The sequence below is a fragment of the Vicugna pacos genome, chromosome 30 (genome assembly GCF_048564905.1).
Source record: "Vicugna pacos chromosome 30, VicPac4, whole genome shotgun sequence".
Taxonomy (NCBI): Eukaryota; Metazoa; Chordata; class Mammalia; order Artiodactyla; family Camelidae; genus Vicugna; species Vicugna pacos.
The window spans coordinates 16,344,708-16,371,709 of record NC_133016.1 but is presented as its reverse complement, the minus strand read 5'-3'; the positions used below and the strand labels follow the sequence as shown (position 1 = coordinate 16,371,709).

The window sequence follows — 27,002 nt, the reverse complement described above, 5'->3', positions numbered from 1 at the left end:
TATTCTCCCCTTTATTGGCCTCACACCTGAACTGTCAAAACAGCTTTATAATTAGTCTTTCTCTTTCTAATGTCTTCCAGACTTCTTTGTATACTGCTTGCTAGATTTCTTCCGAAACAACTGAAACATGGCATTCCACGTTATAAGTTTTCCCGGGGGCTCCTCCTTTCCTGTCTTCCAAGAAAAAAACAACCACAAGCCCCTCAGAATACCAGATTTGAGCCTACATTTCTAGTTTCCTATTGCTATGTTGCTTTGTATATTTTATGTGTGTGTGTGTGTGTCCCTTAGACTCTTGCCAAGCCAGAATAATCACCAGTCTACAAATATGCATGTATGTGTATGCATTGTCCTTTATTTGTTTTTCCTTCTGAATACTTCTTTCCTTTTGGGATGACTTGGTGGCTATCTCTCCCTAACAAAGTTCTATGCATCTTTCAAAGACCAGAAAGCTATTGATGCTCTCAAAAATTCTTTCCTCTCCGATTACTCAATCCAGAAATTTTGGCTCCCTTTCTCATGTTTGAATAGCCTTTTTAAAAAACCAGCCTTGTGGCATTAATTACACATAGTACCACCTCATATGCTTAGATATTCAAGCCCAAATCTTCTCTCCTCTAACAGACTATGTATTACATGGTAGGGAGGGAATGTATCTAATTCATCTTCCTATTCACACATTGTGTAACTCAATACCTAGCACAAAACTGGTGCTGGGTAAATATCTGTCAAATGAATGGGTGAATGATTAGGTAAATATATTATAAGAATTCTTGTTTTTGTAACACATCGGTACTTTCAGGCTCTTTTTTGGCAGTTATAGTTAGAATATCTTTTAATAAAATTTTCTGGTGTATTAAGGGCAATTAAAATTGTTTTCATTAAACAAAAAATGAAATAATGTGCTTAGAAAGAAAGAGAAATGAAATGAAATGAAATCTAACAAGTATCGAGAACTTCCAAATATTATTCACTTGCTAAATAACTTATTAATTATTATTTCACTTAATCCTCATAGTATTATCACTTGGTGAGATTAGCCAGATTTTACAGATGGGGAACAGAGACTCAGATTGAGAAACTTACTCCAGGATACACCTGAGCAGCCTTTGAACCTCTGTGGTGCGTTGCTTTTCCAAGGACAAAGATGTCTTGTGTGCCGTTTATTAGTTATACTCTTTTCATTTTTTTAAAGATTTTTTTTTGGCTGTAGCATCTCCAGTTTACAAACATGGAAACCAAGGTTCTGAGAATCTGAACCCAACACCTGTGTTTAGTCTACCACTGCACTGTGCTGCCTCATCTGTCACCTCAAACTCTGAATTACTCTATGCCTAAAACAACAAAACTTCTCTTATTCCCAGTGTCTTAACTCTACATGAATGGGGGATCCTAGAATGACTAACAATTTATTTTTTTATTATTTTAAAATTATCATATAAAGCATGCATGTGATTTTAAATAGATAAATACTTTTGTAAAATGTATAGGGATGCTCTGACCCTGTAATTCCATTCCTAGATCCGTGCCATTCTTGGCTATATATTCAGCAGAATTACATAATATGTGTACCAGAAGACACATATAAGAATGTCTGTGGCAATACTGCTCTTCATATCATATCTGCATTACTTTGTGATATATTCACTCCATGGAATACCACGTAGTGATGAACACGAGCAAACTAACAAGACACAAACAATATGGAGAAGCTCAAAGATATAATGTTGCAAGACAGAAACCTAACACATCTTTATGATTCAGTGTATGTAAAGTTCAAAAACAAGCAAAGTAATCTATGAGATTAAAATTCAAAAAGGTAATTACTCTTGATGAGAGGTGATGAGTCACCAGAAACAAACATGGGGCATCTGATAATGCTCTATTTTATGCCCTGGATGATAGTTACAAGACATGTCACTTTGGAAAGTCACTGAGCACTCCCGAGGATATTCCAGGTTTCAGTATGTGTATTATACTTAAAATTTCAGTAAGAAATGAAGAATCAATACAATACATATCTTTTGAAATAACTTTGTCACATTACATTTTTGGTTACCTCCAAGCTCTGTTGGTAAAAAAAAAAATCTAACAAAATAAAATAACGTCAACATATAATCAGTTGATTTTAAAGTATATTCTTAGGCTTTCTAGTAAATAAAATAGGTTCTTTGCAACTGACATGATTGATAGGTTTTAAATAACTAGGCAGAAAAACCTGTAGATCTGTACCTTGGAAGAGTTATGATTTCATTCAGAATAGTAGATGCATTTACTGTTGGCCCCACTTGCAATTATTTGGATTTATCAAGAGTATCAAGCTATGTATGAACCAAATCAGCACAGTTTGGATTTCCGGTCACATATATGAAGATGCTTGCTGTTCCACTTAAGAGTCATTCTTTTTGTAAGACAATTTTTGCCCTCTTCCTTGACATTTCTCACCATGTTCTATAAAATGTTAATTAGCAGATAAAATATAGACTATCTGAAGTGTTTTTAGTTATGAAAACCCACGGGAAACGGTACTTAATTTCACTGAAGTGCAGAATCTGTTTATTTGTCTCAGATGGTGCTTCTTGGTTGAAAACACGGTGTGGCGTGTGCTACTTTGTACCCCTGGCCACACGTCACAGCGATGTAAGCATACCAGCTGATATGCAGGCAGGAGAAGAGCCCAGATAATTTTGATTTCCCCAGTCCTGTGCTCTTTCCTGTAAAATGATGGCAAAGAGGGACTATTTTTACTGCGGCCAAAAAATTATTTTAAATGCTTGTTCTTACTGTAAATGAAATTAACTACAAGAAATCAGAAGCATCAGGTGTAACTTTCTTTAATTTTTCAAGGATAGATAAGGGTCATATGCTGGGTTTCCAGGATTCAGATTCTGAACAGAGATTGGTAAGCAGGAGACTTACTAGCAAGTGCTTTTGGGAGCAGCACCTGTGGGGGTGAAGGATGCAGGGTTGCGGGGAGGGAGATGGGGAACTGCTGATGCGGTGTAATGGAGCTGACCCTACAGGTTGCTCTGGTGCTGGGATTGTCCTTCATCGTTGTCCCACATGAGGCAGGGGTCTGTGGGGGGACTTCTGCTGTCTTTGACGCAGGCTTCTCTGAGGAAGTAAGGCAAAACCTTGGGTGAGCAACTTCTTTAGCTGAGAGCAATTCCCGGAGAGATGTGAATTTTCATTTCTATCATTTGATTACTCGATGGAACATTTGTTTGACCTTGGAAAGATTCCCTTTCCGTGTTCAACCTGTTTTCTTTCTCTGTAAAATGCTGGAAGAGAAGTGAGGAATCAGATCTAGGAAGGATATAAATGGAAGCAAATATCCTGTATGGTCACATCAGTTATACAATTGTAATAATTCACTGTATGAGGGTTGATTGGGTAAAAACCTCTGGAATTTCATTATTTCCCAGTTTTTTCTTTCCTTGTAAATATTGGAGGGGAAGAAAATGTAAATTTGGCCTTTAAGGAAAAAACAAATCTCAAAAAGTTGAACTAGGATCTAGTAAAAAAGACTGAGGCAAAGAAGAGCATACAGTTTTGCTTTTCTGCAATGGCTCCTGGTTTGGGGGCTTTCTAGAATATTCACTATGAGAGCCAACTCTTTTTCTTCCATTCACACTATCTGCTTTAGTCACTTGCCTGCAGAATTCAGTGAGTTAGAGAAGCCATTGAAAAGTGAAATAAAGCTACATGAGAAAAAGCAAATTTTAAAAACTGAAATTGTATTGTCTGAAGTGCTGTAATACCAGAGGGCCCTCTTGTACACAGATGGACTGAACCATAAGAGGGTAATTCCTACGTCTAGAACATTCGATTCCAAGTCAGAATCCTTGTGTGACCCGTCCACGCGTGGTCTGAGAAGCCGGTGCCCTAAGCCTGGTCCCAGCTCCACAGGCTTCTGGAGCTGGGCGTTCCATTCCCTCACCTGCAGCCCTTGCAGACGCCCGCTGTGATTGAGAATGCTTTCTTAGGAGTAATAAGTGCAAACAACTTGCCCATAAACACCAATGCACACAGATTTTCCACTGCTGAGAACTGTGGCAGCAGTGGCGTGTCAAGGAGCAGAAAGGTCAAAGCTCATTTAAATTAGCTTTAGAGATGATCTCATTACCTAATGCATGATTCTACATGATAATTTGATAACGTTCTTAAGTCTTTATCTTTGCATCTTGAATGTCCTACTTAATTCCTCCTCTTAACTATGAGTTTCTGCAGGAGGTCGTTTTAATTTTTATCTTTTAATGTGCCTCTGTAGCTCCCACAGTGCTGTGTAAATGCCTTTGGACTTTGTGTAACAGTTGTTGATGACTGAGGGTTGAAGACACAAAGGTTGCCTCTTGGTATTTTTTAAATAAAATTAATTGATCAGTAATTTTACTGGATTAGCAAAACCATTAGGTTGGTAGGATGGGGCAGATGTGGTTAAGGTATGGCTTTTAAGCTCAAAAAGGTGCCTATGGAGAATACAGAGTTGTGTTTTTAGGAATGATTTTCCAAGGCAGAAAGCAAATAGCTTTATTATCAGAGGTACAGAGATAATCCAGAAGGGAGCTGACGAAGAGTTGGTGGAAGGAAAGAATTTTGGATGATGGAGTACAAAGGAATACAAACATAGCTTTTAGAAAGGTTTTTTAGAGCAATATGAAAAATAAAAATCCCTTGCTTTTTTTTTTGTTGAAGTATAGTTGACTAATTGTATTAGTTTCAAGGGTACAGCAAAGTACAGCAAAGTGATTCAGTTATTTTTTCAGAATATATTCCAGTATAGGTCATTACAAGATACTGAATATAATTCCCTATGCTCTATAGTAAATCCTTGGTTTTTATCTATTTTATGTGTAGTAGTTTGTATCTGTTAATCCCATATCCCTAATTTCTCCCTCCCTCCCTCCTTCTCCCCTTTGGTAACCATAAGTTTGTTTTCTCCATGAGTCTGTTTCTGTTTTGTATATAGATTCATTTGTGTTATTTTAGAGTCTATGTGTAAGTGATATTATATAGTATGTGTCTTTCTCTGTCTAACTTATTTCACTGAGTGTAATATTCTCTAGGTCGGCCTTAAAAAAGAATAAAACACTGCCATTTGCAGCAACGTGGATGGGTCTGAAAGACCCCTGGCTTTTTCTAGGTTTCTGCTGCCCAGTTCTCTCTAAGACGTTAGGAATTAAGGAAGTTCTACAACAAAACGCACTATCTTTTATTCCAGGACCTTTCTCATCTGAGTCAAGTCTTTTGCGTGGTCTGGGGTAACTTACAAAAGATGGGCTCACGGTGCCTTGGGAAAGTCACTGGTCTGCAGAGAAGGAAGCAGTGTGATACATCGGAGAAGGAAGCTCCTCTCAAAGGCTTCCTCTGGACCCAGATCAGAGTCTCCCTTTCCTGTGGTCCCATCTGTCTGATGCTCATGGGGTCAGAATTTGTACTCAGATGTTCACAGCTATTTCAGATTTCTGGACTTCAAGTGAGAAGACCTCAGTTGAGAAGTAGAAGTGAGTGAAGGCTGTAGGAGGCTGTCAGGGTCTTAAAGTTCCCTGCTCACTCTGAACTCCATTTAATCTTAGGAAATTTTCATAGCCACCCTGTGGCAGTCACTGGTCTGGTCATCCCCACATCATATCTCATCTTGTAAAGTGTGTAGAAACCACATAAAAAATGGGTCTCCGAGACTTAGGTAAACTAAGGGCCTTCCATTTAGCTCATAAATGACAGAACCAGAGTTGGAGCCCAGATTTGGTTTTATAATCATAATTCCTGTTATTTTCCTCCTTCAGAGAAAGAGCTTTCTTTTCTAATCTCATAAATCTTACAGTGCCATAACCCCCAGGTTCAAATTTGAGTTAAAAACCACTACTTATTTAGTTGCCTTTATCTTAATGTATTGCACTCTTTTTAAAAGTGTAAGACAGCAGTTTTAAAATATAACTATGTTTTAATGATAATAATTTTCAGTATCTCTGTGAAAAAATTAGCTTATATTTTAAGGGATCATATTTTAAAACTTTTAAACTTATTTTTTAGCAATTTTATTGAGATATAATTGATATATATAAAACTAAATATTTAATGTATACCATCTAATAAGTTTAGACATATGCATTCACCTGTGAAATCATCACATAATCAAGGTCAAAGACATAAGAATGGTGATTTAAACAATATTTTCTGTTAAACGGTATTCAGCTCAGTCTTGGGCCAGATCTATTGGAATTCGGTAGATGTATGTCAATAGTCAGCATTTCTGACGTGCTGACTCCTGACTCCTCGCTCTGCTGCACTTCTGTCTGGGTGATCTCTTTAGTCCTCCCAGCCACAGTTGGTGCTGTGATCATCACCATTTTACACATAAGGAAACTAAGAAATAGACCTTATATATCCTCTCAAGTCAAGGTACAGTTACCAACTACTGCTTGACAAATTAGCTCCAAAATGTAGCAATATAAAACAGTCTTTTTTTTTTTTTTTTGCAATAGCTTCTGAGGGTCAGGAATACACAGTGCTGGCTCAGAGCCCTCCATATAGGACTTCTGACTTCCTCCAGAGTGAGTAATCAGAGAGAGAGGGAGAGCACAAAGGGTGAGGAGCATCTCATGTGACCTGATTTTGGAAGTGACATACCATCCTTTCTGCTGCATCCTGTTGGTCACCAGACCAACCCCGGTGAACCTGGCAGGGAACTCCACCAGGATGTGAATATCGTGTTGAGGGAATCATGGGAAGGCATCTTAGGTACTGACTGTGACACTTACTCCCACCAGGTGACAGAACTAGGTAATGGACCCAGGCCGTCTGACCTTCATGCTTGGGCTCCTTATGACTATGTTAAGAACAACTATAGAACACATAGTTGCGAATGGCTCACTATTTTCCTAAAAGGGAATTTGATAGAGGTTGTGGATACGTGCAGATGCCAGTCAGTGACAATTGCTCGTCAAAGGACACTTGAAAATGTGAAGGAGGTAAGAATATTTATCAAGGGTGCTGGCCACTGAATTTCCAAATAGTCCAGATGACCTGTAAGTCATTACAGAAAAGAGACGGTAAAGAGAGGCAGACTGAGAAATCATTTCAGTTAAACTCTTTGCACTTCAAATATTCTTATCTTCACTCTTATGTTTGTCTACCTCTCCTCTTCAACAAATCTCTCAGTTCTGTCAAGTATCATGTTGAGAAATATCCAGAGGGCCTTTTTTTTTTACAATCATAGCTTTAAAAATAAAATCTCTACTTTAGATTTCCTATAGGTCACATTTAGTGCTAACAATTTTTAAGAATGTTATAAGAAGTTTTTGAATATCAGTGTGCCCTGTTCAGGGAACTAAGTAATTTGGTGAGGGAATTTCCACTTGAGAAATCTTCATGCATCAGGGTGAGATATAAATTCTGTTGTCCGCAAGCTGTGTCAGGACAGATTTCTTGTCATATTTGGCCACAGAGCAGAGATTTATTGAAAATGCTTGGTGGTATCACTCTCTCAGCTGTTTTACATAAACATAGCAGTGTGGTAACTGCCTTGAACTGTAGTGAGTGTACGTGTGTGCACACGCACGTACGCATGTGTTTGTGGCTCTCAAAACTGACATCTGAGGGAAAATACCAAAATGCACTTTAATATACGGTGCTGGGTCCAACTTATTTCAGAATGATTAGTTTTGCAACAACAGTTTTATAAGTAAGTACAGACGTCCGTGCCCTTTTAGGAAAGAATCACGGATCAAAATACTTCAAAACCAAAGCTTTGGAATACTGACCATTCTATTTCATGTCAGGGAACAGAACCATGGGCAGCTTCGAGATGCAGACACATACAACAGATCTCTGGTTTCTAAAAAAACCTTGTATTATTTGCAAACCTTTTGTACCCAGGTCAGTAGTCAAAAGGCAGAACTCACAGAAAGTAAAATTTCTTTTCTTTGGGAATGAAAGACTTAGAACTGAAATATAAATTTAGTCTCTTGGGTTCTCTCAGCTCTCTAACTATACAGAACCTGTGACTTGCCAAATTATTTCATGTTTCTCTATTCAAATGTATTCAGCTCCAACCAGGAGATATTTATGACGTTCTTTTTCTAGGTGTATTATAAAATATTGGTTAAATCCAGATAACGATATTGATTAAAACACGCACGATTTGTAAAGTGGGTGCCTTCTGTATCTAAGGGAGACTATTGTCATCACATGCATTTATGAGAAAAAGTTGTCAACACAGGGAAGGCTTTGCAATTTGGCAGTCAGCCTTAATGACTATGCAGCGATCTCATTTTGATCAGTAAGATGTGTGAATTCATTAAAGTGACTGCTTCAGCCACTGGGATTTTGAGTTACATGAATACAGACTTGATGTTATTATACAGCTCTTATTTACGATGTGTTCAAATCTATTATTGCTAGTATTATTATTATTACTACTACCAGTACAGTAATTATACACACCAGGAGACGAAATAATACATCAGACCACTTTAAAAAATCTCCAGTGGGTTAAAATGACAGATTTCTAATATTAGTTCTAGAAACTCCTTCTTCTTAACTCCCTTGAAAAATGTGAAGTATATCTCTAGCACTGCACTGTGACAAACACAAAAACGACAAAATTATAACCTTTTTCTTTAAGGAATTTGTAATTATTTGGGCTGGTGTCTGGCTTGAATTTCTGATTCTTTTTAAAAATTTCCTTGTCATTGTATTTCTTTCCCTTTTTCTGGAGTCTGTTTCTGTGTCTGTATGCCACAGCTTTATAAAATATGTTTTTGTTTGTAAATCACCCTTATGTGTGGTACCATATACTATTTAGTCTCAATTTTTTTTATTTAAATCCTCCCCAAAATAATTCATAAAAGCTTTGTATCATTGCACATATTTTTAATTTAACATTTAAAATATTATGTTAAATGTCTGTGAACAATGTAATTGTTCTGGTATTACACTCTTTTAAATAAAGCCAGAAACATAAAAATATCATAGCATTTTGATAACCACCATCATCCATTTAGAAAATACACGAGAAAGCACCTCTGTTACAGAGGAAATTTGTATCACTCTTTTTTTCCGTGAACTAGTACCTACAATTCATTGTCCCCACAGAATAATATACAAATGTCATCTGTTTCTGTGATTATCTTTCGTTGGTCATCAATCTTACTACTTTGAAACAGAATATTTTTATAAACCGAGGTGTTAGATTTGTATTATAAACTTAGATAACCACAGGTCTTTAACTGCTATTTTTTTCAGTATTGTGTTAACATTACAATTAGTATTTCTGCACAATTGTATGCAAAATTTTATTAGAACTCTATCACTTAATGACATGAATGAAGCTTTTTTGTACAATTATGAGAGATTTTTGTAGTAATTATTCAATGATTTAAACTTTCCAATTACATGTCAAAACTTACTCTGTGAACAAAGCTATTTTTAATAATATTTCAAATAACAACTAGATAATGCCCTCCTTCAATTTTGGGGGGAATTAAAAGCTTTAGAAACCACCTTTCAAAAGTATTTGTTACTCATTCAAGTTACTTACTTTCTAATTGTCTAGGAGATATAACTGTAAAAAGCTTTACCAAGACTTGCAAAGTAATCATAAAATAACACCTGCAAATTTTTTTTCACTTAGAGATACTTTGTGTGTACAATATGCTGAGGCAGGATTAGAAACATTGAAACATCACATATCTTTACTAACATAATTTTTTTAAATGTTTTATCCTAGTAAATGTTTAATACATATTTTTATTCAATTCACATAAAACACCCATAATTTAACATACTTAAAAAAGAGTTAATCCTCATTGTCGAATCAATCAAACTTTTTATCTGAAAAAAATCTGACTTTATTTTTCAATTTAAATAAACATGTTAAGATGCGCTTCAAGGAGTGTTACAAATATATTGGGAAATCAATTCTGGAATGCAGTTTTAAAAGCTAGTTTACTAGAAGCAGTCCATTTAATTTAAAGTATAATCTAATTAATCTGCATTTTAAGTTAAAATATTTTATTTTTTTAACACTTTTTATTTATAATCATTTTACAATGTTGTGTCAAATTCTAGTGGTCAGCACAATTTTTCAGTTTTACATGGACATATACACACTCATTGTCACATTTTTTCTCTGTGAGCTACCGTAAGATTTTGTGTATATTTCCCTGTGCTATACAGTATAATCTTGTTTATCTATTCTACAGTTTTGAAATCCCACTCTATCCCTTCCCACCCTCCACCCTCCTGACAACCACAAGTCTGTATTCTGTGTCTATGAGTCTATTTCTGTCCTGTATTTATGCTTTGTTTTTGTTTGTTTGTTTTTGTTTTTTGTTTTTTAGATTCCAGATATCAGCAATCTCATGTGGTATTTTTCTTTCTCTTCCTGGCTTACTTCACTTAGAATGACATTCTCTAGGAGCATCCGTGTTGCTGCAAATGGCATTATGCTGTCGGTTTTTATGGCTGAGTAGTATTCCATTGTGTAAATATACCACTTCTTCTTTATCCAGTCACCTGTTGATGGACATTTAGGCTGTTCCATGTTTTGGCTATTGTAAATAGTGCTGCTTTGAACATTGGGGTGCAGGTGTCATCATGAAGTAGGGTTCCTTCTAGATACAAGCCCAGGAGTGGAAATCCTGGGTCATACAGTAAATCTATTCCTAGTCTTTTGAGGAATCTCCACACTGTTTTCCACAGTGGCTGCACCAAACTGCATTCCCACCAGCAGTGTAGGAGGGTTCCCCTTTCTCCACAGCCTCTCCAGCATTTGTCATTTGTGGATTTTTGAATGCTGGCCATTCTGACTGGTGTGAGGTGATACCTCATTGTAGTTTTTGATTTGCATTTCTCTGATAATTAGCGATATTGAGCATTTTTTCATGTGCCTTTTGATCATTTGTGTGTCTTCCTTGGAGAATTGCTTGTTTGGGTCTTCTGCCCATTTTTGGATGGGGTTTATTTTTTTCTTATTGAGTCGTATGAGCTGCTTATATATTCTGGAGATCAAGCCTTTGTCAGTTTCATTTGCAAAAGTTTTCTCCCATTCCATAGGTTGTCTTCTTGTTTTACTTCTGGTTTCCTTTGCTGTGCAGAAGCTTGTAAGTTTCACTAGGTCCCATTTATTTATTCTTGCTTTTATTTCTTCTAGGAGAAAATTTTTGAGATGGATGTCAGATAATGTTTTGCCTATGTTTTCCTCTAGGAGGTTTATTGTATCTTGTCTTATATTTAAGTCTTTGATCCATTTTGAGTTGATTTTTGTATATAGTGTAAGGGAGTGTTCTAGCTTCATTGTTTTACATGCTGCTGTCCAGTTTTCCCAACACCATTTGCTGAAGAGACTGTTATTCCATTGTATATTCTTGCCTCCTTTGTCGAAGATGAGTTGACCAAAAGTTTGTGGGTTCATTTCTGGGCTCTCTATTCTGTTCCATTGGTCTGTATGTCTGTTTTGGTACCAATATCATGCTGTCTTGATGACTGTAGCTCTATAGTATTGTCTGAAGTCTGGGAGAGTTATTCCTCCAGCCTCTTTCTTTCTCTTCAGTAATGCTTTGGCAATTCTAGGTCTTTGATGGTTCCATATAAATTTTATTATGATTTGTTCTAGTTCTGTGAAATATGTCCTGGGTAATTGGATAGGGATTGCATTAAATCTGTAGATTGCCTTGGGCAGTGTGACCATTTTAACAATATTGATTCTTCCAATCCAAGAGCATGGGATATCTTTCCACTTTTTAAAGTCTTCTTTAATTTCCTTCATCAATGGTTTGTAGTTTTCTGTGTATAATTCTTTCACCTCCTTGGTTAGATTTATTCCCAGATATTTTATTACTTTGGGTGCTATTTTAAAGGGGATTGTTCTTTACTTTCTTTTTCTGTTGATTCATCGTTAGTGTAAAGAAATGCAACTGATTTTTGAACATTAATTTTGTAACCTGCTACCTTGCTGAATTCTTCAATCAGCTCTAGTAGTTTTTGTGTAGACCTTTTAGGGTTTTCTATATATAGTAATGTCGTTGGCATATAGTGACACTTTTACCTCTTCTTTTCCAATTTGGATCCCTTTTATTTCTCTCTCTTGCCTGATTGCTGTGGCTAGAACTTCCAGGACTATGTTGAATAGGAGGGGTGATAGTGGGCATTCTTGTCTTGTCCCAGATTTTAGTGGGAAGCTTTTGAGTTTTTCACCATTGAGTACTATGCTGGCTGTAGGTTTGTCATATATAGCTTTTGTTATGTTGAGATATGTTCCCTCTGCACCCACTTTGGCAAGAGTTTTTATCATAAATGGGTGTTGAAGTTTATCAAATGCTTTTTCTGCATCTATTGAGATGATCATGTGGTTTTTGTCCTTTCTCTTGTTGATGTGATGTATTACATTGATTGATTTGCGTATGTTGAACCACCCTCGTGTCCCTGGGATGAACCCCACTTGGTCATGATGTATGATCTTTTTTATGTGTTGTTGGATTCTATTTGCTAATATTTTGGTGAGGATTTTGGCATCTGTGTTCATCAGTGATATTGGCCTATAATTCTCTTTTTTTTGTAGTGTCTTTGCCTGGTTTTGGTATCAGGGTGATGGTGGCTTCATAGAATGAGTTTGGGAGTACTCCCTCCTTTTCAATCGTCTGGAAGAGTTTGAGAAGGACTGGTATGAGTTCTTTGTATGTTTGGTAGAATTCCCCTGTGAAGCCATCCGGTCCTGGACTTTTATTTGTAGGGAGGTTTTTAATTGCTATTTCTATTTCCTTTCTAGTGATCGGATTGTTCAAGTGGTCAGTTTCTTCTTGATTCAGTTTTGGTGGACAGTATGTTTCCAGAAACTTGTCCATCTCCTCTAGGTTATCCAGTTTGGTTCCATATAGTTTTTCATAATATTCTCGTATGATATTCTGTATTTCTATTTTGTTTGTTGTAATTTCTCCATTTTCCTTTCTTATTTTGCTAATCTGTGCTCTCTCTTTTTTCTTCTTTGTGAGTTTGGCCAGAAGTTTGTTGATTTTATTTACTTTTTCAAAAAACCAGCTTTTGGTTTGGTTGATTTTTTTCTATGGTCTTGTTAATCTCATTGTATTTATTTCCTCCCTGATCTTTATAATTTCCTTCCTTCTGCTGCCTTTTGGGGCTTTTTGTTCTTCTTTTTCTAATTCATTCAGCTGGTGGGTTAAATTGTTTATTTGAGATTGTTCGTTTTTGAGGAAGGCCTGTATCGCTATAAACTTCTCTCTTAGCACTGCCTTTGCTGTGTCCCATAGATTTTGAGTGGTTGTGCTTTCATTGTCATTTGTCTCAAGGTATTTTTTAATTTCAGCTTTGATTTCCTCATTGACCCATTGTTTTTTCAATAACATATTGTTTAATCTCCATGCTTTCCTTTTTTTCTCCTTTGTTTCTCTGTTGTTGATTTCCAGTTTCATGGCATTGTGATCAGTAAAGATGCTTGAGATAATTTTTATCTTCTTAAAATTGTTGAGGTTTCTTTTGTGCCCAAGTACATGATCGATCCTGGAAAATGTTCCATGTGCACTTGAAAAGAATGTATATCCTATTTTTGGGGGGTGTAATGCTCTGAAAATATCCACCAAATCTAGTTTTTCTATTGTATTATTTAATTTCTCTGTTGCCTTGTTTATTTTCTGTCTGGAAGATCTGTCTAGTGATGTTAATGCAGTGTTAAAATCTCCAACTATGACTGTATTCCCATCAATATCCCCCTAACTAACAGTAATGCAATAGAATCTGTATCTTGATGATGAAATTACTTACATAAGAGGAATGAGATTTAAAAAAATTCCTTTGGTAAATGTGCATTGCTGTGCATGCTGAACTCCAGTAATTGGCATTAGGGTGTAATTAAATAAAAAACCATGTGTATAATAGAAATAACTGTATTAATGTAATAGACAGGAATGTAATAGTGAAATTGATCATTCCAGTAGCTAGCTTAAATTTTATTTTTTGTTAATAAGAGATAAGGAATACTAAACATTTTATAAGAGGAAGATAAACTACAGTTAGAGTAAATATTCCATAATATGGTATAATTCAACAGGTATTTGAGTAATGGAATGGAACAATGCTCACTAAACATAGAAAATATTTTGTAAGATACTGTCTGTGGGTTTAAGGCAATGTAACTTTTAAAAATGCCTGGTATTCCCAGAAAACATTTAGTTGCATTTCAATGAATGTGTCAATAAGTTGCGGTCTTCTGCCTGTTTGAAAGTATTTTCTTTCTATTTAAATATAAATCTTTAGTGCAATTATTTAGAATATACCCTGCTGTTTTCTCTCCAGACTGTAGATCTCCAAAGCATTACCTCCTTTCACAGGATTAACAGAAAATTCCCATTTCCTCAGCTCATTTTCTATAATGTATTCCATTTCTGAACAACCCATTATTTCTCATGCCATCATTCTTGCCTAAGAGAAAGAATAAGACAAAAACTAAACTAAACTAAAGTAAAACCAGGAAGCCTTAAGGTGGCTTTATGGTGGCAGATTATTTCTTTGTTTGAAACTATGGAAAGTTTTAAACCTCAGGGTACTGCTCCCTAGTAAGATGTTTGAGGAGTGAGCTGTCTCTTCAAAAGTAAGAAAGGGACTTTCTGGAAAGAGAGGAAACTACGTGATGCCATGAAGAATGTGCATGGGTTTGAAGATATGAACATTTAGTCATTTCCTTTTTGCTTGTTAGGTGAATACATAGGATTTAAAATAACAATGATAATATCTTTGTTTTGCAGCTGTCGTGAGTGCCATCCCTGTGCCAACCCTAGAAAGTGCCCAGTACCCAGGAATCCTTCCATCGCCCACATGTGGATACCCCCACCCGCAGTTCAGCCTCCGGCCGGTGCCGTTCCCAACACTGTCAGTGGACCGAGGTTTCGGAGCAGGAAAAAGTCAGTATATTGCGTTTTCCTTTCTTATTACTAAGAACAAATGAGTAGTACCAAGGATGTCTTGTCAAGTGCGTAGCATTTTTATGTTCTTATCTTTTGGAAAGATTGATTTACCTATGGCCTGGGTCCTAGACTTGTCTTTTCCTGCATGGTCAGTTTTTTGGACTTTGCTTACACACTTTTGGGCTGTTTCTCTAGGAATGTTTCCACTGTCCATTGCACTGACAATATGGGCAGTTGTGGGGGAAACAAAGGTTAACTGGTTCAGTAAAACAGTGATGCTTGTAATTAATATGTAATGGGTGCTTGCAATTAATTTGTTCTCTTAACTGGAAAGTTAATAAGCAAGTGACTGTCCTCCAACATACTCTTATTTAAGTGTCTGTTGGTTGTAATTCAAGATGTCTCATTGATTCCTGATGAACCAATACCTGGATGAAACAATATATAATTAGCATATATAACATTGTATAAATTTAAGGTGTACAATGTGTTGATTTCATACACTTACATACTGCAAAATGATTACCACTGTAGCCTTAACCAACACCCCATCATGTCACATAATAAGCATTTATTTTTTGTGATGAAACATTTAAGAGCTACTCTCTCAGCAACTTTCAAGTGTATCAAGATAATACAGTATCATTCGCTATCATCACTATGTTGTTCATTAGATCCCCATAACTTACTCATCTTATAGTTGGAAGTTTGTACTCTAAACACTAGTTCCCTTTTTCTCTCATCTCCCAGCCGCTGGTAAACATTGTTCTAGTCTCTATTACTATGAGTTTGGCTTTTTTAGATTCCACATGTAAGTGATGTCATATAGTATTTGTCTTTCTCTGTCTGGCTTATTTCACTCAGCATCATGTCCTCAAGGTCTATCCATGTTATTGCAAAGAGCTGGATGTCCTTCTTTCTCATGGCTGAATAATATTATATATGTGCAAGGGAGGGTATAGCTGAAGTAGTAGAGCACATGCCTAGCAAGCATGATGTCCTGGATTCAATCCCCAGTACCTCCTCTAAAAATAAACCCACTACCCCCCCCAACCAATATTATATATGTGTAGACAGATAGATGGATGGATATAGATAGATACGTAGATATATAGTACAACTTCTTTATCCATTCATCCTTGACAAAAGCTTAGCTGTTTCCATGTTTTGGATCTTGTGAATAATACTGAAAAAAAGCATGGCAATATAGATATCTCTTTGATATCCTGTCTTCACTTCCATTGGCTCTACCCAGAAGTGGGATGGCTGGATCATATGATTGTTTACTTTTTAATTTTCTACGGAACCTCATCCTGTTTTCCATACAGCTGCACTAATTTAAATTTCCACCAATAGTGCAGAAGTGTTCCCTTCCCCACATCCTTGCCAATGCTTCTTATCTCTTGTCTTTTTTATTTTAGCCATTCTAACAGGTGTGAGGTGACAACTCATCATGGTGTTGATTTGCGTTTCCCTAATGATTAGCGATGTTGAGCACCTTTTCATGTGTGTTTGGTCTTTTGTATATCCTCTTTGGAAAAATATCCATTCCGTTCCTGTGATCATGTTTTAATCAGATTGTTTGTCTTTCTGTTGTTGATTGTATGCGTTCTTGATACATTTTGGATATTAACCACTTATCAGATATTTGATTTGTAAGTATTTTTTCCCCTTAGCTTTTCATTTTTTTAATGGTTTTCTTTTCTGTGTAGAAGCTTTTTAATGTGATGTTGTCCCACTTGCTTATTTTTGCTTTTATTACTTCTGTTTTTCGTGTCAAATTAAAAAAAAAAAATCACTGCCAAGACCAATGTCTAAGTTCTCTCCCAGGAGTTTTATACTTTCAGGTGTTAAGTCTTTAATCCATTTTGAGTTGTTTTTGCATATGGTGCAAGATAAGAGTTCAGTTTCATTTTTTTATATGTGACTATCCAGTTTTCCCACCATCATTTATTGAAGACACTGTTCTTTCCCCAGAGTATATAATTGGATCCCTTGTTAAATATTAGTTGACTGTATATGTGGGGGTATATTTGGGCTCTCAGTTCTGTTCCATTGGTGTCTGTGTCTGTTTTTATGCCAATATCATACTGTTTTGATTACTACAGCTTTGTAGAATAGCTTGAAATCAGGAACTATGATGACCCCAGCTTTGTTCTCAGGATTGTTTTTGGCTATTCAGAGTTCCATTTAAAGTTTAGGGTTTTTTTTTTCTATTTCTGTGAAAATGACATTGGAATTTTAGTAGGGATTGCATTGAACATATAGATGGCTTTGGGTAGTAATTTTAACAATATGACCTTCTTCCAATCCAGGAACATGGGATGTCTTTTTAGGTTTTTTATGGCTTATTCAATTTCTTTCATCAAATCTTGTAGTTTTTAGTGTAGAGTTCTTTGGCTTCCTTGGCTAAATTTATTTCTAAGTATTTTGTTCTCTTTGATGCTATTATAAAAGAGAATGTTTTTATAATTTTTCTTTCTAATAATTTGTTGTTAGCATATAGACATGCAACTGATTTTTGAATATTGATTTTGTATCCTGATTCGTTTTAAGAGAAGTAGACATGGAGAGAGACTCTCAAGCTATTACATATACCCTGGTGATTTTTCCTATGCCATTTGACTTTTTTTTTCCTTCAAGCACAGCATTTTAAAATCGATTTTATGGCATTCTTCTCTTAGTTAAGAACAGGAGACTCAGCAGCTCCTGTGAGATAGGCTGTCTCGTAACAGATAAGATGGTAACAGCAATAAAATATATTTCTGGGGGTAGCTATATTTTTTCTAACCCAGCAGGGACAGCTCTAAGAAATCATAAATCATCTAGATGTAGCAAGGTTAGAATTAAAAGGCATCAAAGATCTGCCAAGAGAGAATTAGATTTATTTTCCTTTTTCTCACTGCACATCATGTCTGCAGAATAGAGTTGTGTACAAAAACTCGAGGGAAAAAATTCCTCCAAACTAATAAACAGATAGATTTAGTCTCCTTAGTCAAGTTTTTATTTTGTTCATTTATTTAAAAGTAAGGATGATTAAATAAATTCAGTTTTATAACTATTATATAACATATAATGCAAATGTAAAACAGATAATGTAACTATTATATAAAGGTATGTAAATAAATGATTCTTAACAGAAGGCCTAGCTTAGTAATTCCTGACCCTCATCTAAAATCAAAAGGCATAGACATTCTGCTCCTGGCCAAGATTTCATAGATTTTTAAAATATGTATTCAGCCATTCTTCAGGTGTTTTTCGAGCAAAGCTATGTGCAGTGTAAAAGGAATAGGAACTAATATGTGTTTCCAGGGGATGGCTTAGAAAAGGAGAAAGTAGAATAAGCACCCTCTTTTCTAGGAAACTAAATATCCTCTAAATTACTGTCGGAAACAGTTAACTCCCAGCCATTCAGTATTGGTTTCTAAGTGCCTTGGAGAACACTGAACAGCCCTGTTCTCTCTCAAGCAGAAAACATTACGTGTCTCTGGCTGGAGATGTCTTATTAGTCACCTTGAAAAACAGCAAAAGGCACACAAAGGAAAAGAAAATTTGACTGTGCAAAATGTGGAAACTCTCCTTCCCCCAAAGTTATCAGAAAGACTTTGGAGTTTTACGAGAGATGAATCACTAAAACCCTGCCCCTGAAGACCTGTTGCTCTCTGAACTCACGAAGAAAGCTGAATTCCTCCCTGCCCAGAAGGAGAGGAAAGACACAGGGTTAGCGCATCTGCATTACTCATACTCGGTGATCCACAGATAACGATTTGTACAGTCGCGATGGACCAGTCCCTCGTCTTCTACCGGTATACTGCAGTTCTGCTCTTAGCTTCAAGAGGCAAAGGAACTGTACTTTGGGGAACAAGGAACGGTGCTATATTTTGAAAACCTCAAATAACAATCTTGAGGTCTCATTTCTACAAATCACTATAAAATCAGTGCCCCCAGTTCCTCATCTTTGAAACAGGTGCTAGAGAAAGGTTGATGATTTCCACTATTGTTTTCAGTGTCGGCATCGTCTTAGTTACTGAGAAAACTTTATCCATGTTCTTTTTCTGTCTCACCTCTCCCCGAATTTGGAAATCAATTAACGAATGGGACTTGCCCTCAATAAAATCAGCACAATGAAGTTCATGAATTTTTCTCTAGGGTCTTTTAAAGATAATCCAGGATATGAGAAATTGGGTTTACTCAGAAATATTTCATGATGCTGTTCATCTGAGATTAATGAGCAAATTTAGTTCCTAGAAATGTTCGTGTCTTGAGGGGTCTTTGCCTAGACTTAGCGGTGTGCTGTATATCTTTCAAATATTACAATTTTAGATAGAAGAAAAATCCTCATTTCCATTTTTGCAGTATTTTTGCCAGTTATTCCATAGCAATTATTTATGTGTTGACATTAATTATTATAAAGTGCCTTGGGATTTGACTCTGCTGTGTAATTGTGTGCTATTTGTACAATGAATTCCTACCATTTCATCATCTGAAAAGTGGTGCCTTGCCAGTACGCACTGGATTCTCACGTTAGTCTCTGAATTGTAGGGAGGCTGCACTTCGCGGGTGAAAGCAGGGTTTCTTTGCCTTCTGATCTCTTAGCACAGCTAAATGTCATGTCACAGGGCCAGTTTGTTTCACATGGGTGTCCTGAGGCTGTCACTTGAACTGGCCAAACGGGCTCATCTGAAATGAGAGCTTTTCTCCAGCAGAATAGTTGCTACTGTGTTTGTTTTAAGTTATTCACCACCTTGAATGTCAGCCAGTTCTAAAAAGCATTTTTTTTTTGCTCCATGTAAAATATAAGATTTATCAATTGTCTATGGAAAACCTGTACCTTGTGCGTTGGATTAGGTATTAAGCAAAATGAAGATTTTGAACAAGACAAAAACAGTTCCTTATGCATTACTGATACATTCAGTTTTGAAGCTGGTTCTTCCCATTTCCACCAGTGCATGTTGCTAGAGAGCTGGTCCATTGGTATCAAGCCACCCTGATTTCCCTCAAAGTCAAGAATCACACTGTGATGTTCCCAGTAGGAACCACAGTGGCCAGCTGGAAACCTGGGGATAGAGGACCAGGCCTGCATGGCATTTTTATTTTTTTAAATAAATAAGAAACTAAATGTTAGAAGACTAAAACAATGCATGTAAGTTTTATTAAATCTGTGATCATGATAATGTTTTAACACAGATCTCTTTCATGTCAGAAAGGTGGAATAAATAGGAAAGGAAAACATGACGGGAGGAATAAAGAAAAGACATCACTAAACAGTATCATTTCTGTAATATAATTAAAGCAGTTTTCAAAATATGATATGAATTTACTGCAATCCAATCTTCAATAGAGAGAATTATACTTCAGGTGGATTTCTGAGGGAAATTGTGAAATTTCTTTTCCTGGAGAGGTATTTTTAATATGATGATGTGGACCCTTTAATAAAAATCCAGCCCACTGGCTGGTTAATAAAGAGGGACCTAGGTGTGGGTTCCCGCAGCCGCTTCGCTCTGATTGAGAGCTGAGAGGCGCCGTGTTTTCATCTGGACGATTCACCCTTGGTCATTTGTTCCTTTAGACTAAATATGAGTCTGGAGTAAAACCTGCAGTTTTCTTTGTTTCTAAAAATATGCTCTGAACCGCTTAATTACACAGACTTCACTGAACACAAGTACACGCATTTCTTTTTTCCTTCACATTCTTAAAAGCAGCTTGGCTCCTTATAGCGTCTACCTGAAGCCCCCATCCCCCTTTGCCTTTTCCTGAACCAGCATCACCACAGCTTTGCCTGAACGTGTCCCCTGCCGCTCCGCATTCAGCGTTGATCTTGTGTGTACGTTTGCTTGTCCCCTCCAGCTTTGACAGGACTTCCGAGCCTAGAGAGAAGGTGCTTCTCTTCAAACTCCTCTTGCCCTCAGAGTCCTAGCCCGTCCGCTGTCCTGATTACATTTTCCTTACTTGAAGGACTCTGTAATCAAGTCTTGGCCTGTTTTCTGGTTCTGGTTGCTACGTGGCTACATCTTACCCTCAGCCAACCCTTGTCTCTCCCCACCTCCATCCTTGAATGGGGTAACCCTGAAGGCTGCTCAGTGACCCGGAGGCCCTCGAACCCTTTCTGAATATAGAAAAACGAGTTTCAATATCAAACGCCCTCTGCAGGCGCCTTTCACTTTTGCGTATCTTTAATATTATGTTTCGATCTTTCGTATCTTTAATCTCCACTCCCTTCAGCATGATCAGGTTTTCTGTCTCCTCTGCCCTTTGCTGACCTCACTGAGCCTCCCAGACAGGTGTCTCAAGATTGTCTCACAAACTAATTATCTGGGAATATTCCCTGGTTAAAAATTCTCTTTCAAAAGTGAGACAGTATCTTCCATCACTGCATTTTTTCTTCCAGCTTACCTAAGAGAACTTTCTTAAGAAATAAATCATCAGAAATATTCTTACTTCAACACTTATCCCGACTAGGCAGTTCTTTTCATTTGCAGTTTAACCTGGACCTGGTGGCTCTGTGAATGCATCAGGTCAGATCACAATGTCGTTAGCATGAGAAACTGCCTGGCCAATATTTTAGTTTGACTCAACTGAGTTCTCTGGCGAAAAGATGTGTTTCCGTATACAAAACAGTCCAAATAGGCAAAGGCTGTCCCTGATGACTCTGTGAAGCCTCTTCAACTGTAATAATCTGACCGAAAATTACACTGTTTGCTACCAAAGAGGAAAAATCGCAATTCTGCATCCAGGCAACTTGTTCCATCAGAATCATCTCTCATATAACTTCTTAGATGGATGTGCTTCTATTTTGTTATGGACAATAATGATAATATTATTATTTGTATCTTTTCATTAGCAATTCCTTGAGCGCCCAGTAACTCTGATTTGTTTGACAGTTGGCATGGCATGTTTAAATCATAGAAAAATTGGCATATTGGCTGGTAGATAATAATGCAGCTGTAGCCGGGTCTGGGACACTGAATTTCACTGACATTGCTCCCTATGAAAGGAGAAATAACTCTTTTTTTCTCGCTTCATCACTATGATTACAGGGCCCAGACAGTTGAGGCAATAGTCAGTGCGATATGTATTTGACTTTTCTTCCTGGAAGATAGATCCCTGTCCTGTTGGATCTACTTCTGCTGTTTAAAGGGGCAGTGCTGTCATATTCCCTAAATATCTGGGGGTAGAGAGATGGGGATGTTTTTAACTTGAAGAACATCCTGGATACTCTCTGAACTCACGCAGAGGAGGCTCCTTCGGGGGACTTAGGGAAGGCCAGCTTTGATCCTCCTAGAATAATGAATGGCTTCTCTTGTCTCCATTGCAGCGGTGAGTGAAGGACCAACCACCCAGCAGCCACCCATGTTGCCCCCGGCGCAGGCCGAGCACCCCAGCAGCGAGGAGGCGCCCAGCAGAACCATCCCCACGGCCTGCGTCCGACCGACTCACCCGCTCCGCAGCTTCGCTAACCCTTTGCTACCTCCACCAATGAGTGCAATAGAACCGAAAGTCCCTTACACACCGCTTCTGTCGCAGCCAGGTAAGTGCCCGTGTGTTCACTTTTAAAAGCTTTGTTATCGGCGGCTCTGAAAAATGCGTGAAGGTTCCTGGATGTAAGGTGTCCTTTTGACATTGATTATGTGCCGCGTGTGCTCGTGTCTCTCACTGATGTTGTGTTGCAGCTCTGAAGTATCTGCTTGCTAAGCAGCTGGCTGGCTGCAGGTGCCTTTCGTTCCTTTAGAAAGTTGTTCATTGATCCTGAGGGCCAATCCGGTACTTTTGGTATGTGCTGTAGGTGTGGCCACTGGAGGAGAATCCTGGAGAAGTTCTTCTGTCTGCCATGTGGGTCCTAGGATTTTAGGCCAGACTCCAAGACTCGAGTTAAAGGTACAAAAGCCTGCAAAATCACTTTTTAGAGAAATGCATATAATCTCGTAATTCCACGGGTTCTTATTTCAGAGTTGCAAGGCCAGGAAGGAGTAACAGACCAGTGTTGAGTCTAACTTCCTAATTTTAGAAATAAGGCAACCGAAACTTAGGTAGAAAGGAACAGTTTCGCTATGCTTCCCTTTTAAGAAAATCAAGCGGCAGAGAGGAGAACCAGGGTCCCCAGTTCCCAATGCGGGGCTCATTCTACTACCCTGAGGCTGGACCAGAGCGCCTTTTTGTTTCTGCTGGGGATTAGGGAGAAGACAGCGTCGACTGTCCTGTTCGGGCATAAAAGGGTTTGGGTTTTTGTTTCTGTTTTTGTTTTTTTAAGTGACTATGTTATCCAGAGGAAAAAAGCTAGAAATGATGTTCTAACGTCCATCTTAAATGAAAATTTTACTGTGGTGGTAATGTTTGGTTTGGAACACAAGGTTTGGAAATCAACCCATCTTCTAAGCAATCTGCAATAACAAAAAATGACCCAAAAGAATCCTGATTTTAGGAAGAACACCTGACAACAGGCAGAACAAAGCACTTATCACTGTTATTTACTAGTTATTAATTTCTTCTAGTTACAGTAATACCAAAGCTGCTGTAAACAAAGTCTGACACAGTGTAGCCTAAATGAGCGTATTATACCCTTAAAACACGGAAATAGAGTCCATTCTTCTGTCTCTGCACCTAATCTCTCAAATAACAAGCATCTTTGAAGAAGCATTCTCCCATCTACTGCCCTGTTGGCAAGCTCTCATTTTTCTTTTATTTCCATTGCGCATTTTTAAGTCTTCTTTTAATGTTGTTCTTTTTTTCAGTGACACTATGTCTTATAAGTAAACTGTCTCTTCTTTCCAATTTTCCAGTCTCTCTGGCTTGCATTTTTGGGGTTGATTTTATATTATCACAGTTCCTCTTTAAATGCCGCCCTCCCCCACCCACCTGAGGCACATCCCACCATCACTTGGGAATCATTAGACGCCCTTCCCTTCTTTGTTTCTCCGTTGTCTCCCTGTGATTTCTGTTCATTTCAATAATGTCTTACCTCCTGATTTTCAAATAAGTTCTCCCTGCCCTGCTCCCGACACATGGCAAATAGTACGCTTTTAAGAGCCGATGTTTACTTATTCTAATAGAAAAAGAAAATTAACAGACTGACAAATGTATTAGCTGTGACATTAACTACATGCTTCGTCGTCTAAAAGATGAAATACTTAGAGCTTTCGACAAATTTTAATTCTAAGAAAATCATTACTTTTGTCAAACTGATTGATGAAGTAAAGTCATTCTCTTGTTGGCTTAAAAAAAAAAACCTCTAATAATTTTACTCTGGATTTCACAACAAAGGACTGTGTAATTACTAATGAATGTATCTTTACTTACCATAAGTAATTACTTTAGAATATGGTAATGTGAGTCATTACTATCATTTTTAAAGATCAAGCCAAATGAGACGCTCCTGCTTTGAAATTACTTAAATTAGGATCAGTGAAGAAGTTCTTTCCTTCCTCAAATTCCTGAGTGTTTTTTCCTGGCAACATTATTGACCAGTGCCCCGGTTTGCCTTCCAAAAAGGCAAGCAAAGCTCCATTTGCAGCAGTTTTATATGAGGTACAGGGCAACACATAGTATGCAATAATGATCTCCAGGGAAGTGCAAGGAGTTTTGCAGGGTTTCTTTAGTAAATGGTAATTAGAAAGCCATCCTGTTGTCATAACGACTGAAATTCTGCCTACCTGCAAACAGACTCCCTCCTTCCTTCGTTTTTTTTTCCTTCGGCAGTGAGAAATTTAGCTTACTAGACTCTCGGGTGTTTCATGGTATTTCTTACAATTTCATCACCACCTTGTGATAAAGTGGTTCTGCTTCTTAATGCTTCCTCTATAGACGTGAATAACTGTGTGGTCTTTACACATCTCGGAGGCTGCCGTCACCGCACTTTGCAAATCACAGATGTGGACGTCTAAGTGCTTTGGCTTAGCCCCTTTCAGGTTAAATAGGAAATGTCTGTCAGAGTGTTGGGCTTATGACATTATAGATCTGACATAAATTCTACAAAGGGCCAAGACAGGCTGTCTTTTCTTTTTTTCCCCCTTCACTAGTGAAAATTCCTTTTTGCTGTGAAATGATCAGCTGCACTTTAAATGAACCTGGATTAGGAGACCATTTGTCTTCTGAGGCTGTAATTCTAAAGGGAAAGAAAATGTGACCTGTTAAATAGTGACTTTTATATCGTGGCACTGTTTTATAACACTTGCCCCCTGGAGTTCTTGCATCTCTGTAAAACTACACACGTGCAATGTTATCCTCCATTAAAACATTGCATGTCTACACGTTTTTATTTACAAAAGCAAAAACTTAGAACATCCTGATCTTTTCGGTCTTCTTGGGATCAATATGTCAGTGGACATGACAAGACCAAAACTCACTTCATGGTACTGCGAAATTGAGTTTGATTTTTCCTCTGCAAATTGTGGCCTGTTCTTCAATTTGTCTGAGGACCGAGGACAAGGAGCGGGTGGAGGTGGCTGACAGGGGACAGAAAAGGCATTTGATTTATATTTTATGGCTGGTTGAGAAATCATGTGTTCTGGTTCTAACCTGACCTTTTTGGCAGGCCTCATTTCAGTAAATATGCCATCACACCAAACTGCCAATAAATTACTAGAATACATTAATACAATTACTTTCCCTGAGCCACTTGTCGGCCACCATTGGAGGTATCCATCAAGGATTCCACAGGAATGTTCCCTTCTGCTGAAATCAGTCCCAGGCAGAGGTCATGGCGGATCAGACATCCTTTAGCAGGTCGAACAAGAGGGTCACTTCTCAGGCCAGTCCGACTGCATAAATCACTGGCACAGCTAAGTAGGAGAGATGTGTTGATTTGATGTTATTGGAGCCAACACCACCAATCCATTCTAGAGAGGAAAATTACGCTGCCTCCCATGACATTTCATCTCACGCATAAACTTATTTTTGTGTGTGTTTTCGTTTTCTTTGTTTTGGTCAGGGGTGGTTCGAGGTTCCTTGAAACTGTCCTATCCTCATTCCTAACAGATGGTTACATGTTACTAAGGGCTGACTTAGGGTGATTAGAGCAAATCAAATCAAATTTCACCTATTAAGAAAAAAAAAACTAAGTCACATTGCTCTTAAATGTCACCCATATTTGTGACTCCAGACCTACTTGGACTTTTAATAAAGTGCTGTTCCCTTTATATGGTCTTTCAGTATTTAAATAGGAAAAAATGTCTGCTAATTGCCTCAAAGAGAGGGAAACCATGTCTAGGGGAGACTTTATGAGTCAGCCAGGTGTCTGGTGCTTTATTCACAAACGACAAAGCTGAAGCCTGAAAACAGTCAGCAGCCTGCCGGAGGTCAACGAGTGAGCTAACGGCTGAGTTTGAAGAATTCAGAGAAATGTAACATTGAAGAAAAACAAAAGATTTTATTTAGCTTTTTGAGATGTGAGAGGTTACTCTAAGATTGACTTTTTCTTCCCCTTGACAAACAGGTTTCTTGGATGATCCTAGTAATTAAATATCTCTCCGAAAGAATTGTTTTATAGCAGTAGGTTGAGTTATTTAGCTCAGTATTTGAATAAATGTTTTACCCCTTTATCTAGGGATGTAGACAGAGGCAAGGATGGAGTGATACAGCAAGAGGAGTGATGAGGCAGGAACTCTAGGACAGCTCCTGTCAAACTCACCTGTCCAACCTGCCAGGAACCCTCCCCAGGAGGGCGAGGAGCCAAGGGGTGACGTCCGTTGCTTTCAGCACTAGGAACCGTGGCTAGCCGGGGCTTTGGAGACCAGTAATAAAATTAAGACGAGCAGAAGGAAGAGTAATACAAAGGTAAAGGTGAACGAGTGTGAGAATATTACTCAGGTTGTGGGTTAGATGGTCGATGAGAGTGCAAAATGAATAGCCAGTAGTCTTCAAAATTAGAAAATTCTGAAGTCATTGGGGAGAGGGAATGAATGACCACAGTGGAGTCAAAATTTGAGTCCTTTAATCAAACTTTCACCCGACTTAAAACAATAAGAGAAAATATTGCTCCAAGAGTTGTTAGATCTTAGATAAAATTGAGACTAATTATCAACTTTATACAGTTAAACTCCAGGGTGAAAGTATTGTATTGCTCTTTAGATAGTCATAAGAGAAAAATTT

General features: G+C 37.6%; 1 protein-coding gene across 1 annotated transcript in view; it reads left to right on the top strand.

Moving 5' to 3' along the window:
• Positions 1 to 27,002, top strand: part of DCC (DCC netrin 1 receptor) — a 619,636-nt gene that overhangs the window by 566,934 nt on the left and 25,700 nt on the right. Inside the window, exons 25-26 of the mRNA XM_072952215.1 lie at positions 14,760 to 14,915; positions 22,234 to 22,446. Of these exons, the coding sequence (XP_072808316.1) occupies positions 14,760 to 14,915; positions 22,234 to 22,446 (369 nt within the window). The remainder of the gene's footprint in view (positions 1 to 14,759; positions 14,916 to 22,233; positions 22,447 to 27,002) is intronic.